The sequence below is a fragment of the Cyprinodon variegatus genome, unplaced genomic scaffold (assembly GCF_000732505.1).
Source record: "Cyprinodon variegatus isolate N-32 unplaced genomic scaffold, C_variegatus-1.0 Scaffold199, whole genome shotgun sequence".
Taxonomy (NCBI): Eukaryota; Metazoa; Chordata; class Actinopteri; order Cyprinodontiformes; family Cyprinodontidae; genus Cyprinodon; species Cyprinodon variegatus.
In genome coordinates this window covers 251,332-266,820 of record NW_015150652.1, presented here as the reverse complement: position 1 = coordinate 266,820, position 15,489 = coordinate 251,332, and the positions used below count along the sequence as shown (strand labels likewise).

The 15,489-nt window shown below is 35.4% G+C and overlaps 1 protein-coding gene across 1 annotated transcript; it reads left to right on the top strand.

Annotated features, from left to right (window-relative positions):
• Positions 1–5,077: 5,077 nt before the first annotated feature.
• LOC107087922 lies at positions 5,078–11,090 on the top strand. Its single transcript, XM_015379765.1, has 6 exons — positions 5,078–5,215; positions 5,761–5,859; positions 5,951–5,990; positions 6,147–6,271; positions 7,086–7,144; positions 9,000–11,090. Exons 1-6 carry the CDS (start codon positions 5,203–5,205, stop codon positions 9,495–9,497), a joined length of 834 nt encoding a protein of 277 aa, XP_015235251.1. The 5' UTR covers positions 5,078–5,202; the 3' UTR covers positions 9,498–11,090.
• Positions 11,091–15,489: the final 4,399 nt, after the last annotated feature.

The window sequence follows — 15,489 nt, the reverse complement described above, 5'->3', positions numbered from 1 at the left end:
AGTTATGTATGTTAGAGCTACAGTATTGATGGGCTGCTAAAACTCTATATAGAGTGACAGAAGAATAAAAAACAATTGTGTCATTAAAGATGAGGCCAAGGCATGTAGTCTAATGTAATTTTACCCTAATATATATTTCTTGCAATTCTAACTCAGGAGGAAATTGATTTTGCAGTAAACAACCACATGACATTGCCATGTCATGAGTTTTTGGTTATATTTAGTTTTTCTAAAACATTTCAATTTTTTGCATGATCCTCAATTATTTACAAAATTGTAGAACATGTTAGTTGTTACCAGCACAGTATGATAGATTTAAATAATCATATAACCTTGTTAAAAGCAAATCCTTTCCAAATAAAAAAATAATTGGTGTATTACGGTATGGGATTTCTTCATATCATGACTGTGTTTAAATTTGGCATTTTAACTAAACTAATCAGGTGTAAATATCATAATTCTCCACCAACCTTTTGACCAGAGTTATTACATACATCAATTAGACAGGGCCATTTTATTCCATTCCCTCTGTCCTCCCTTTGTACCAGGGCATGGAACTGACTTTGTTGACTTCTATAAACGTATGAACCACCTCAGGCCTTGAGATCCTTAGGGAGAGGTCTCCTGGTGGTCCCTAGAGTCACCAATAAACATAGTGAGGCTGCGTTTCAGTTTCATGCAGCCAAGGTCTGGAACAGCCCCAGAGAGGACGTAAAAAAAGCTTATTTAATGTTGCCTATGGCGACTGACTGTATTTTAACTATTTTTAATATATAATATGTATTTTTTTATATATATTTGTATTGCCGGTGTTGCTGTAAGGCACATTGAGTTGCCTTGTGCATGAAATGTGTTGTATAAATAAATTTGCCTTGCCTTGCCTATTGGCAGAGAATTGCCATCCCACCTTTCCCCAGATCTTGCTTAACCCTAGTAAAAATCTTGTATTCATAGCGATGAAGTAATGAATCTAATTCTAGCGAAAAAATGTCATATGACGATGTTAAAAAATAAGAGATAGAGAATCCCTTTATTGTCCCACAATGGGGAAATTCTGGTGTTACAGCAGCAAAATGATTATAGAAATAATGGTTGCACAAATGTGGACCTTGAAAAAAAAAAAAAAAAAAAAAAAAACTAACATAATAGCAAAGAGTTAAAAAAATAAACAAATAAAATGTGCTTTAAAGTGTTTTTACAATATAAATACTATGCACCTGGACAATAATGTTCTGTGGACATTTTTTATATTTTTAAGAAGCATTTAACTCTGGTTTTGTACCATATTCCTGCAACATGTCCATTAATGATAAATGTTATATTTATTATCTCTATATTGCTGCAATGCATTTAAAATAGTTTGCAGAATCCACAACAAAGAATATCAAAAAGATGTTTGCAAGAAAATTATTTTCTTTTTTTTTGTTTTCAATCCTTTAGAAACCAGTGGGTATTATCCCTTGTAAAGGCCAGTCCTTTCTTTTACTGGGATTCAGTTTTACAGTTGTCCTTCTCTTCAGAATGCAAAGGAACAGGTAAAAACTTTGACCTTTCTGTTATGATTCCTTATTCCCAAACAGGAAATTGAATCCATCATGTAAAACCTTAATCTCATTTTTAGAAGAGAAACACCGTATGTGCTTTTTTTTCCCTCTGCAGCAAAGCCACCGATCAATAGTTCTGTTCTTGTTCTTTACTGTAGGATGAACCTTCCACCTTCTTAGAAACTTCCTCAAACATCCAGAAAAGTAAACCTCCATAAAAAAAGGTAACACAGACTTTTTATAATGTGATATTTTTTGGGAATTTCTTATTTTTATTTTAATAATACGACTTTCAATGAGGCGATTACACACTTATTGATATGAATGTTATTTTCCTGGGCATCAGTGATTTAAATAAACAAGACTGGGGCATGGAAGTGTGAAAAGTTCTTTACAGATTCACTGGGGATCAATGTGTTTCAATTTGTATTTGGTTAAAAATCTATATGTAGACAAAACATGTCTCTTTTTCAGAGAATTATTAGTGCTTATTTAAATTGAATGGTTTCTTGCTTAAGGCCTGGCCTTAAAATATAGCCCCGTCTCTCTTCAGGATCTCTGTCAAAACCATTTTTTATCATGAATTTGGGGGAGGAAAGTTAACCTATGTGGCCAAATGCTTATTCATTATTTCCTCTGCTAGACTGGAACTTGGAAATGGATTGCAATTTCTTTTGTTCCAGGGAAGAAGGATAATATTTTCAAGACAAAAAAAAATCCTAATCATGTCTAAGGAATGTTCTCCCTCAGAAAAAAAGCAATTTCAAATCAAGAACACAATTAGGAAGTGATATCCTAAGCTTGTCTTTTAGTGCAAAATAGATTTGAATGTAGAAGCTTTGGGGAAGCAAATCTTCAAAATAAAAAAAGATGAAGAATGGAGTAATGAAGAGAACAATTGTCCAATAGAAGCGTGACAGAGAGGACTGTTTTTTCAGCATCCGTTTGAATTTTGATTTTATTTCTTAATATTTCTTGAATGCACAACAAGCTGTATCATTTTAAGCCTAAGGAACAAGGTAGAAGTTTAAAGGAGTTTTTTTTTTAGCTCCGAAACTCTGGAGCTATCTCCCATCCATATTAGAAAGACTCTTTCACCTGACCTGACCTGATTTAAAATCTTTTTAAAAACTCATCTATTTTTACAGAATTTTAATAATTTGTATTTGTTTGTGCTTCATTGCTCTGTGGATTTTATATTTATTTTTCTTACTGATGCTTTTTTTCTATTTGTATATATACACATATATATATATATATATATATATTTATATATATATATACATATATATATATATATATATTTATACATACATAGTCGAAAAACATTGGGCACTCAAAGCGAGCCGTCAGCTCCAGAGCTGGTCCCTGAACCCCAGCGGACGGGGGCAGGGAGCCAGCGGACCCTACCCAGTGACGGTAACCTGGACACCGGCGGCCCCCGGCATCCCTCCTCTGACTGAGGACGGGCGGCTCATGGCTCTCTGGTGAGGTCTGGTCCAGTCAGCGGCCCAGCAGCAGAAACCCAAATCTGGTCACCCTAGATATGCCAGCATTGCCATCAACAGCCTAGTGACAGAATCATACTTTCAGCTTGCGGTTGTGATGGCCTTACGGTCGGATCAGTCCCTGGTTTCAGTAAAAATAGTTTAGCAAATCCTGCTTTGAACTGTCCAAGATTTTGAAAGCTGTCTTTGGTAAAATGCTTAGAGCAAATGAACAGCTAAGCATCAAACTTTGCAAGGATTTTCTGATACACAAAAATAATCTGTGCTTGTCGAGTCTTCGGATTCTTGGGAAGACTGAAAAATGTCCCCTTTCTCCATGCAGCCTGGAACACTGCATTTACGCCCGTGGTTCTGGCTCATTTTCAATAGAGAAACTGCCTGCTTTGTACAGTAATTCTTGTAGGAGTAAACCCAACTGTTGTCTAAATAGCTAAACTGGTGTCTTACATCTACCTCTATTCATGTTCTTGGGCTGTGAACCAGTGGGCTGGTCTGTACGTCAATTTCAGGGCCAAGTACAGGCCAGAACCAAATAAGGCACCATCCCTGAGTTTATGTCAACTCGGGGCTTCGTTTGAATTCGCCCGTTTTATAGTGGAAGTTTAGAATTGTGAGATTTGCATAGAAAGGAGGTGTAGATGGGGTTTGAACTTCTTTTTACGTCTATTTCACCCACTGAACTATCGTTATTTTTATCTATGATAATGTAAACTTGGTTTTGCATTCTATGACCCCTTCAATTAACTTCCTTAATTTCAATTTTTGTCTGTCTTCCAATGTGGTGCCTTAACAATTTTAACATGCAGTAGTGCAACCTTTTCTAATGAAACCTGCTTTTAATCATAGTGTTTGATAATCATAGAGCCATTTTTAAACTTCCATTTTTTTCCCAAAATTTTAGTTAAGAAAGTTTGCTGTTAGTTACATTTTCTTGGACGAAATGGACATTCTTGAAATCTTGTTTCAAAGCTCATTGTTGTACGGACTCAGGATTATAAACAGTTATTGATTATGTGTTTTTGCCATGCAATTCTGATTACCAAAATGTCTTGGTCTAGGTGGGTCTTACTGCTGTATTTAAAACTACAGATCACAACATTTTAATATCACTTCTGAATCATTAAGGGGCATTCAGCACACCGCTCTTGAACATAATTGACCTTTGTTCTTCTAGGATGTGTTCCTGGCTGATCATGGAGATTGTGACATTTATATTTCAAAAGCTGAGTGGGCTTTTCTGATTCTGCTTTTGTTGCCGATAGATGGAGGATGAGGAGCCCAGTATCAAAGACCGCTGTTGTCCACAGCTACCACAGAGTGACACTTATATTGACAAAGCAGGGCTAAAACCTCAAGCCACATTTAAGTTAGAGGCCACCAAACATATTCACCACTAAATATAGAACAACAGATTTTTTTTTTTTGATTTCTTATTTATTTTTACCCTCAAATCCTATATTTTAATTCAGACATTTCCAAATGGCTCTTGCATTTTCCAGTCCAAATTAAATGTAAGCTGCACAGATTAATAGCTCACTCACATTTTCTTACATCAGTTTTAGATACAGAGAAAGCTTTCAACAGTAATTTTTAAAAAAAGATTTTCCAAACATGGTAGGAAAACCACAAGCCATTGTTAATGCAGGATCTCAATTCTGGAATCATACATCTCTGCACTGCTGTATTACAATAAACAGTGATATTGTATTTTACGGAACAAGGGTGAGTTCTGGTCTGATGTGTGACTCCCACCCTGAGACAGCAACCGTCACAGTAAAAACTTTTTTCTAACAAACAGTCTACTTTAACGTATAAACAATTGTATGGTTTGGTAAATATCTCAAGTGTCAATTTGGAATGTCCCATTTTGTTAAAACATGATCAAATATCTACATTCAAATTGCATTGTTACCCCCCCACACTCCAAAATGGCATTGAGATGTTCTGCTTCAAAATGAGGTTACATTGTTTCCTGTTTGTAACTGAAAAGCAGCCAGTTTCAAGACGCCGTCAAAGCGGAGAGGGAGCAGAGGCGGGGTAAAAATAGACAACACTGTAGCACACCTCACTGAGGGAACGCAGTGATGCCCTGTAGCCTGAGAAAAATTGTGTCAAACAGACACCCAGCTTAGTTTAGGGCAACTGGAGAAATGGATATCGACGGTAAGAACATTTGTTTTAAATGTGGATAGTAGAAAGAAAAATTAATATCTTATTATTATATATGAAAAATACCAACGTTAAACACTCAGCGTGAGTCTCGCACAGGCCGGATCACAAATGGAGCAAATGTAGAGAAGCTTTGGGACACAAGGTCACAGAAAAGACTAAAGGTTTAAAAATAAATAAATAAAATAGCTATAGAAAGTTATTTACTTAAGAAAACACAGATTTGCCATAAAAATTTGACCTTTAATGTAGGAATGCTTATTAAAAAAGTTTTTTTGTGCCATTAAAATAAGGAAATAGACTAGAGAGAGGAAAACTTCAATAAATTCTAAACATTCTTGTCAAAAGAAACATTTTTGTAGTGTGTTTTCAGAAATATTGTACGGTATTCTTTTAGCACCGGATTAAAAGGAAATACTGAAGTTTTAATTTTGAGAGTTTAAAAAGAATTAAAGGAAAAGGAAGAGTTCTTGATTTTGTATGTTGAGAGAATTTTATGCAATTTTTTTTTAGGTTATGTTATGATTTCTGTTTTCTAGGTGCATATGTAGCCCTGGTCATTGTATGTCTGGCCTTGTTAATCTCCGTGTGCCTCAACATCACCTTCTGTATGAGACAGAAAGACACTTGGTGCAAAGGTAAATTAAAGGTTGTCTTTTTCATAAAATGTTTGTGTTTTTATTTCCATTTCCAATGTTTTATAAATTGTTTCCTTTTTTATTTACGCAGAACCACATAACTGCTGCCATCTTCACAGTTCAGAAGAAGCGTATGTTGTTGCTTATTTTGTTTGGAATAACATTTACCAGTGAAAAATGCAATTAGATTTCAAACCTGTTCATTTTATTTTTTGCCGACTATCAAACTGTTGGTCAAATTTTAGAATCAAAACATAGTCTAAAATTGAGCTTTTTCATTTCTGCAGGCTGTTTAATGATGAAGGACAATATTTGAGTGGCATCAGTCATCGAGAGCAGCAGGAAAATCCCCACAATGAAGAAGAGCGACAGGAAAATCCAATCTATGGCAACATCAGCACAGAAAGACGTGGTAAGCTCTCCATTCTCATTACTTTTAAAAAGAAAGGGGAAATCTTTGACTGTGTTTATTGATGTATGACTCAATCTAAGGAAAAAATGGTTTGGCATAAGCTGTTTAAAGATGCTTTTTTTAAAGAAAATTTATTTTTCAAAGTTTCAGTGTAGGAGTGGTAAAGAGCATTTCAAAAAGAGAAAAAAGTTTTACCTTGAAAAGTTTTCCTCTTCTTATTTGCATGTCAAGTGACTAGGCTGTAAAGTTATAGTGTATATAGACTTTCAAATAATATGGCAGGAGGCTGATAACACTGGTATCTGAATTATGGAATCTGAATTATAGTCTATTTTTTTTACTTTTTTAACTAGTATTTCATTTACTAATTAGTTTTCATAATATCTAGTTCGTTTATAAAATACAACAACAGGTTAGACCTAAAAGTGGATTATTATGCGTTAAATGACGAGTTCTTTAAAGCACATTTGGAAATTCAAACTTCTCTACTAGAGTTGTCTATAGAAAATGGAAAAGTTCAATTTTTTATTCCATGTTTTTCTGCATAAAAAGGCACCTTAGTTTGCGGCAAACACAAAACCAACAAATTTTCCCTTTTCGTACAATATGGTGTATTCTTTAAAACTATTTCCGTTTATCAAACTTTTAAAGCTGTTTTTGAAAGCAAATAACTAATTAGACACAAAGGAGCTCACCTACAGTGCTGTTCATGCATGAACTACTCCCACTTTCAAATATGTGCTTTCCTAACTGTCTTTATAGTAGAGCTTCATAAGTAGACAGCAAAATAATTGAACAATGTGTGTAATGGCAGGTTCTGCAGATGCTTGCTATGAGACGATGTCCATGCCGCGCAGTAGAGATTGCCTAAAGGTAAGTGCAGTTTGAAAATTGTTTTCAAAATGGATTATCTTTGTTCTGAGTTATTAAAAATTAAAAAGGATAATCACAGTTTCAGAGATCAAGGCAAAGCTGCTGCAAAGAGTCAGAAATAAGCAGCCATAAGGCATTTCTCCAACAGCTTCATTGTATCTTAATCTGCATAATGAGCATTTCTGATGTTGCCTGACATTGTTTGGGCTTTTGTTAATTCAATTGAGCCGTATTAGCACTTGGCTGACATTGCGTCGACTTAATCTACTGCATTCATGTTGCTTTTTGATGCCGACAATTTGTCATGAAAACACTGACTTTTACTTGACCTACCAGAGCTTCTTGTGCTCCGAGGAGCCTCACGGTGACATGAGGATGTGTACCTCTGTAGTTTCTTCTCCAGTGGCATTCTGCTGCAAAGCAGTAAATATTTTATTCTGTGGTCTTTCTACTAACAATTTAATAGGACATTAAAATGCTGGTTCAGCTCACCTTAGTTTTGTTTTTCTTTAACCCTGAAAAAGAAAGCATGATTGCTTTTGTCTTGCAGTCACAGGAAAAGAGAATAATACCTTAGAAATAAAAAACAGAAAATATATTTTCAATGTGAAAGGTTACCTTTTTATATTCCCTTAGTTCTGTGTTTTACTTTATTTCTGATGAAGACTTAATGTAATGTTATTGGACAACATTTGTGTCATATCGATAAATTGTAATTAGGGATTTACATTTACTCGCACCTTAAAAAGTGAACAAGAAAATACAAATTCTGCCATAGAAGAATATCTTACCTTTTCTCCATAAAGCCAGCTATGACTTTAAATACATTTAGTATGTGGTAATGATAAATTTATTATTTTGTTCTTGCATTAAACATTCATTCAATTGAAATATCAGGACCCATAACCATTTCCAAAAGATAAACTATTAAATTGAAATTATATATATGTGACTAAATATTCATATAGATAAGGATGATTTTTATGCATCAACATTCAAAATTTGAAGATTAAAGAAAATATGCCATTTGGTGAGGTATCTGTGTGTTGCACTTTATAAATCACTCATTTTTAATACAAAGCATACTGTGAGTGATCAGACCATTTTTACAACTGTAATGTGAGACTTAGAAAATTCCAAAATTCTATTTAGTTAAGAGAAGATTTGTGTACATTTAAATTTCTTAAACAATTTTACAGAAATTCCTAATTATTGCGCTGATTGTGCGAAAATGCTTAATACGTAATTTGACACCAGATTCTCATATGGTTTGTCCAGAAAAGTCCTTTAAAGCTCTGTGCTTATCGTAATTTTTAGAGGTTAGCAGCTATAATGAAACAGTGGAGTTGCTGGTTAGGGCTTTGAAAGATCTATTACACATCTTTAAAAAAAATATGTTGGGGGAAATTAGCTGCAAGTCCCTGTTAACACATTCTACCTGCTGTAAAGCATGGTGATGGCAGTGTCTTGCTTTGGGAAGGTTTTTATTGCAGGAACAGCGAAGCTGGTCGGAGCCCATGGACATGCTGGTACCGGTCTTATTATAGCTGTTTGTTTGTGCACGGAAAAAAAAAATAGATGTCTCACTGCATTTTATATAAGTTGAAAAATTTATGCAAAAATAGAAATGCGTGACATGTTAAGACCATGCTGACAGATTTGGTTTCAGAACGGAAGGCAGCTAGCATGTTTGTACACATTGTGGTCATTGAAACTGCAAACCAGTGAACACAGACAAGAACAAAGTGTTCTAAAAATAAGCAAGATGGGCTTTATAAAAATAGATACGTGTCTGAGAAAAAAAAAAAAAGATGTATAAAATATCTCACGCTAACATATTTCCTTTTAAAAACAGCCTGTAGAGCCTGACCTGAATTACGCTTCGCTGGATCTGAAGATTGCGAAAAAACGCAAGAAACACCGTCACCTGCAAGGCCAGGGACAAGGACGCAACAAGCAGCAGGATCTGCAGGCAGACCACCTTACTCCTCCTTCCAACGCCTTCTTGGAGATAGATGCGGAAGTGGATGCTCACCTGCCCTGCAGAGACACTGCCGTCATGGTCTCTCACAGCAGCATCTATCTCAACAGTCAACAGATAGCACAGGAAGCCGAGGAGATGCAAAGAGAGAGGGGCATCAACATGGAGGAGAAGGAAATTATAGGATGGGATGGCTTACAAGAGAGCGTGAGAGGAGGAAGAAGAAATTGGGCGGAAAATCCTGAAAACTGGGAAAGAAAAGAAAACCATAATGGAAGTGATGGGAAGATATGTATACAGCTTTCAGAGGAAGAAACTACTCTGAGTTGTTCAGATCAAGTCACTGACAGCTTTAGTCATGATAGCGGCTAACTACATATGTATATATAAGTCAATTACTTGTCTCAAAATTTTTACAATGTTTTCTAGAAAACATAAAAAATGTCAAACTATTTTATATTTTCAGCACAAAAACAGCAACTATCATCTTCAATTTTCTCTATGCCTGGCAGAGTTAAGCAATTTCCTTCTTGACGCAGACAATCTACCTCTTATAGTCATGTTGAGCAATAGAAACATAACTGTGCTTCTCTGTGAAATAAACTACTTAAAAAGAAAGAGGGGAAATGTTGTGTGACATTTAGAGGTCAAGAGCCATGTGGAAATTGTAGGTTATTGTGAAACACAGGAAAACAAAGGTAATCATCAGAGGACACGGAGGAACTTTACTCCTTTGATGTCTCTTATTCGTCCATCAGCAGACATTTCATAAAAAAAAGTGTGAAAGCAGCTTTTTTTTTTTTCCATGATGTGGGTAAGAGCTTTTTACATAATTGCACTTGCCTTTGCACATGTGAACCAGCTTTTAAATAATTTTATGGATTAAGCCAACAGCACAGAAACTAGAAGCAAATGAATAACGATAATGATAAATAGTGGTTTAATTTTCCATCTTCCCAACAGGGAAAACTGTCAATCTGTTTAAACTGTAAATGTCACCCACAGAGGATTTTCTATGTGAAAGCAATGATAAAGGTCATTGTGTTCACAGTCTATGAGCTAATGCCCCATCGGTTTAAATGAATGTCTTTCTCTCTGTAATCCCCAATCTGCAGAGTAATTTACCGACCATCTGTCTGCTGACAGGACGGCGCTCTGAGTTGAACTCAGCATTTACAGGCCTTCAAGCACACTATTTGTTGACAGTCTCTTAAAGGCGGACAAGGATCTATTTCCCACTTAATGTGTTATAAGTGACCCAAAACCATTTTTGGATAGAGATACAGAAAGGCTACAAAGATATCCTCCAAAATAAAAGTCCTTTTTTATTTATTGTTTGGATTTTTTTTATTGTTTTATTTCTTTCATATACCCAAATACAATTAATAAAATATGGTATCATTAAACACCACAAATGAAAAGTAGCAGGAGGAAGATAAACTTGTAACCCCTGCCCCATGTCAAATCATTCACATAGAAGAAAGATATTAAACATACAAATATAAATCATCAATTTCTTTCATCTCCCATCGCATAAATGTTAATTTTAGCTTTTTTTTTATTTTCTTAAAATGAAAAATACTAGTACAACTCTCCAGGGTGACATTTTGATAATTCCATAGTTTATAACCAGCAACAGAAATACACATTGTTTTTAACGTTAACCGCCAAACTTGGGTTTAAAATCCAATCCATCTGCTGTTATCCTCTTCTAATTCAAATAGGTTCTGTAACTTTTCTGGTAAATATTTATTTATTGTTTTATGCCTTATTATTTAAAGTCTGAGGCTCAGCTCCAACTGTTTCATAACAGTCACAGAAGGGGAAAAAATTAATTCAGTTGCCAAAGTTTTGTTGCTTTAAAACTGCCATTTTCACTAAATCTATCTGAAGTTTAATTTTATGTGACATACCAAAACAATTTAGAGCCTCGTTGTGAATTGGTAGCAAAAGTATTCACAGTTCACAAAATGTTGAACAATAAAACAATACAAACAATAAAAGATTTACCCAGCATTTTTATTCAAACCTCTTGAGTAAAATCCAGCGCAACCATCTGCCTTCTAAACCAAGCAAGGATGGCAGCTAAAAGATAAAATGAAATGAGAGGCAATAAAAAGGAGTGATTGGTTTTACCAGATGTTCGCAGTTGATTGTTTTATTGTCATTTTGTGTCAAATTCAGTTTTATTATGAATCCATCTGTTATGTGTAAAGAGCTTTGAGAGAATTCATAGAGACTTCACAACGTCATTAAGACAAAGAACCACAATATAGTGCCAAACATGGCTCACCGATCCAAATATTTGAAATCAGATGTTCCAGTAACTTCCCAGGCCATGGGTATAAAAAATCCAGCCCCTTGAAATGCTGACTGCTTTTATGTCACTCGTAAAAGCTCAGTAAATTCCTTTGTGGTGACAGGATGTTACAGACGTTCAGTTTTCTTCACAGTCACCTGTTAGTGACAATATAACATAATACAAAGAGTGAACGATGCTTGAAATTACAGAAACTCCATCAACAAGTTATAGGCCGTGTAAACTGCGGCGGATGCTACTGCATGAGGTTGGCAACTTTCTGCCTGGTCAATCACTACAGATCTCCAAATTTCATCTAGCCCTCAGATTGTTCAAGAACAGTATAAAGGGGGTTTGAATGGGTTTCCATAGCAAAGAGGTTGTATCCAAGTCTTACATCACCAAGTACAATTCAGAGCATCAGATGGATTAAAGCACTTGTCGCTGGACTTTAGAGCAGTAGACTTAGACAACTTTTATTGTCATTTTGTATACGCAGAGTGTATACAAAACGAGGAGCAAACAGGACAGGAAAAGCCTGAGAGGAAAAGCAAAGATTATAATCAAATTATCACTTGGAGAAACTGCCAAAAGCCCAATGGTTCATATGGAGAAGCTGCAGAGATCCATATCTCAGGTTAGAGAATCTGTTGTTAAGACTTGAATATCTATGAGCTAAAAAACGGAACTTCCGGACATAAAGTCCATAAATACATTTTTAAAGTAAGATGTAAGAATTTTCTTTTTAAATTTACCACAACACAGGATGAAAACACACCACGGCCAGACAGATACAGTATGTAACCTTTTGGCCTACATACTGTTTGTAGTGTTATCTAACATTGCACATCATTCTACAATAAATACACCATGTCATGGGGAGACATGGTGGTTGCATCATGCTGTATGATGGTAGGACCTCATGGAAAGATAGGTAATGTAAAACATTTGTGACAAGCTAACTTAAACATACAGGTAAAATCCAAATGGAATAGTTTAGATCAAACCTTTTTTTTTTTTTTTTTTTTTTTTACCTCTTAGAAAGGTCTGGTCAAAGTCTAGATCTAAAGACAATTAAAAAGGTCTTCAAAAATTAAGTTCACTGAAACTGTGAATGCAATTAGCCAAGGTCTGAGTTGCTTTTGCAAAAAACAATCTGCAAAACTTCCAAATTATTAGATGTGCAAAGTTGGTAGAGACACACATGAAAATTCTTTCAGCTATGATTTAGGATTTAGAATTACTTTATTAATCCCTCGTAGGAAATTATTTTCTTGCAGAGCCGTTTACAGAAGTATAATACAGCTAAATAAAATATGATATAACAAGACAGAATAAAATAAGTAATTAACATACCGTAAATAAAATTACAATCCACACAGTAAACTGACATACAACCTTCTCAGATAAACAGTGTAAAATAAGATATAGGAATATAATAAGCTAAGAATAAGATAAGGATCTCAGTACATACAATCAACAGTATTTCTTATGAGTTGTTTGAATAAACCTTTTTTTATGAGGGGCTGCAAATAATGCATGTCACATTTTTCAGATTTGTATTTTTATATAGCCTATGGTAATTTCCTCCATTTAAAAATTCTATCAGACCCTTATGTCACCCTATTACATGAGATCCCCTAAAACGTTTATGGTTGGAATATGACAAAAGTTTACGGTGCGTTTATACTTTTCCAAGGCTATATACATGGATCTTCTCAGCTGTGACTAACAATATTTTGTGTTTTTTTTTAACAAATACTCCCAGAAAAAAGACCATTGCCATGAATTCCATCAAAGTTTCAGTCTCAACATGACATTGCTCATCAGAAGCCCTGAGGCACAGGATTAATCCTAAATTCCTTTGGTTGAGCTGCAGATTTAAAGTTTCCTGTGACAGTGGATGATTGCACTATGAAAGGTGAAAGGAAAACCTTTTCAAGTCCTTTCCTCTTTTTTTTTTCTTTTTTGAAAAAGGGTATATGTCAGGAAGATACCCAGACTTGACAGTGACGGCTTAATGTAAAGAAATCCTCCTCTCTGATGAGACTTAAAAACAATGAACAGCTGCAGCAAGTGCACACATTTTTTTTCTTTCTTTTTGTGCCTGTCCTGAGTCAGAGGATAGCCAAGCACATTTACTTTCACCATTATGACTGTTTTCATAAGGTTCTGCTTGGTACTTGTATTTGAAACTCTATTGAAAAGTATTTTGGGAGTGAAATTGAATAAAAGTAAAATCGAATAAAAAAAGACACTTGGAAAGGGAGGTGAGAAAAAAAAGGGTGTAACAACTAAGGGGAGAGAGAAAGAGATAGAGACTGGTAAGAGATCATGAAAAGAGAGAAACCAAAACAAAATAAATAGACAAAGCAGAAGATATGCCGTAACTCCTAGATGTCTGCTTTCACACCTTTATGAGACGAATGGGAAAGAAAACAAAGAACATAAAAACAGCAAAAAGAAGACATCAGAGAACCAATTAAATATAAACAAAAAAATTCAAGACCTAAGATCTAAGATCCCTTAGATATCCATGTGTGTGGAAGCCAGTACTTATGGTGATTACACAATATTTTTCAGGTTGGTATGTATCTGTAGCTTTAGCTTAGTATTTTGTATTAGTGTGTATCCATGAACACCTGGAACCAAACCAAACTAATGCATACATACCACAGGTATGTATGCACGGGTAGAGTCTTGTATGAAGGATTATATGCTTAATAGCAGGTGTGGGTGGCCCCAGTCTCGCCCTACAGGGCCCAGGATCGATAAAGAGACGGAATCACTGGGAACAAAAAGAGGGCAGACATACGCATGGCCGCACCCACCAGAGAATGGTCAAAAAGAACACCCGGAGCCTGAAAGGAGCCCAATTCCTGAGGGGCCCGACAGGCCACATTGCCTAGGTCCCACAGGACCGCAGTAACGAGCCCATGGGCTCCAGCTGTGGCTCGTCATACCCGAGGTGGACATGCATGAGAGCCCAGAGGTGTGAGGCTAGGCGTGCACAACCCCCTAATGGGGACCTCACAGGGTCATTGCAGGCACAAACCCTGACCTTGTGCCTGCAATGATATTTTGTTAATCTTATTTAAATTGATAAAGTTCACTTATCTCTTAATTTTAATTATAATCTTTAAACAGTAGTTTTACAGTTAATTTTCATATTTATTCAATTTCGTATTTAGTGTAGAATAGATATGGATAGTCTTACACAAAATTCTAATATTATTGGTCCAGAACAAAGGTGTCAAACTAATTTTAACATTGTCCCACTGGAATTGTCAAGTCTTTAAATAGGCCAGTTGTAGCTGTATAAATTGAACTTTGATTTCATCATTTTATTCATGAAAACAATGACTTTTGACTATTCCCCTTTTTTTGCAGTTTAATCCACTTTATACAGTACTTTAAAAGAACATATGGCTCCACTTTATCCCCTTGTGTTTGACACGTGTTCTAGAACAACCCGTAATGGCAGCAAAATTATCAAATGATATTAGGGACAATAAAAAGGACTATTTGGTTTTACCAGATATTCCCATTCGATTGTTTTATTCATCCCTTAGCTGTTCCTTAATGTATGTTACAGCAACCAGATAAAACAACTATTAATACTACACTATTACTTGCCAAGATTGAGGAGCCATAGCACAGCTGTCACTCTTTTGATAGATATAGGTGGAAATTTATACACATTTAATTATCTAGATTTTAAAGACAATGAAATGAGTCCTCCAGAGACGTAACGTCTTAAAAAGACATAAAGGCATATTTCATGGTTTTTGTAGAGTGATCTGGTGAAATTTGCTAAAACCTTGCTACCAGTAAACGTCCCAGTTCATGAATTTATTTGGTTCAGGTTTCAAATGATGTGTGTGTGCACCTCTGTGGGCATTGAAGTCAGGACCATTTTTTTCTGATTTCACCATCTAATAGACAACTATCAGTTGTTATAAAGTGAGGACATCTGTCTGGTCCTCACAACCTGTTTTAATAACAGCTAGGTTTAGGTCTAATGCAAAGTCGGTCCTCAAGGGCCGCTGTCCTGCAGGTTTTAGA

Excerpts from the sequence above, each read along its gene's own strand:
- LOC107087922 (XM_015379765.1), top strand. Across the intron at positions 6,272-7,085 it reads CATCAGCACAGAAAGACGTG|GTTCTGCAGATGCTTGCTAT; the intron begins GTAAGCTCTCCA and ends GTGTAATGGCAG. Across the intron at positions 7,145-8,999 it reads GCAGTAGAGATTGCCTAAAG|CCTGTAGAGCCTGACCTGAA; the intron begins GTAAGTGCAGTT and ends TTTTAAAAACAG.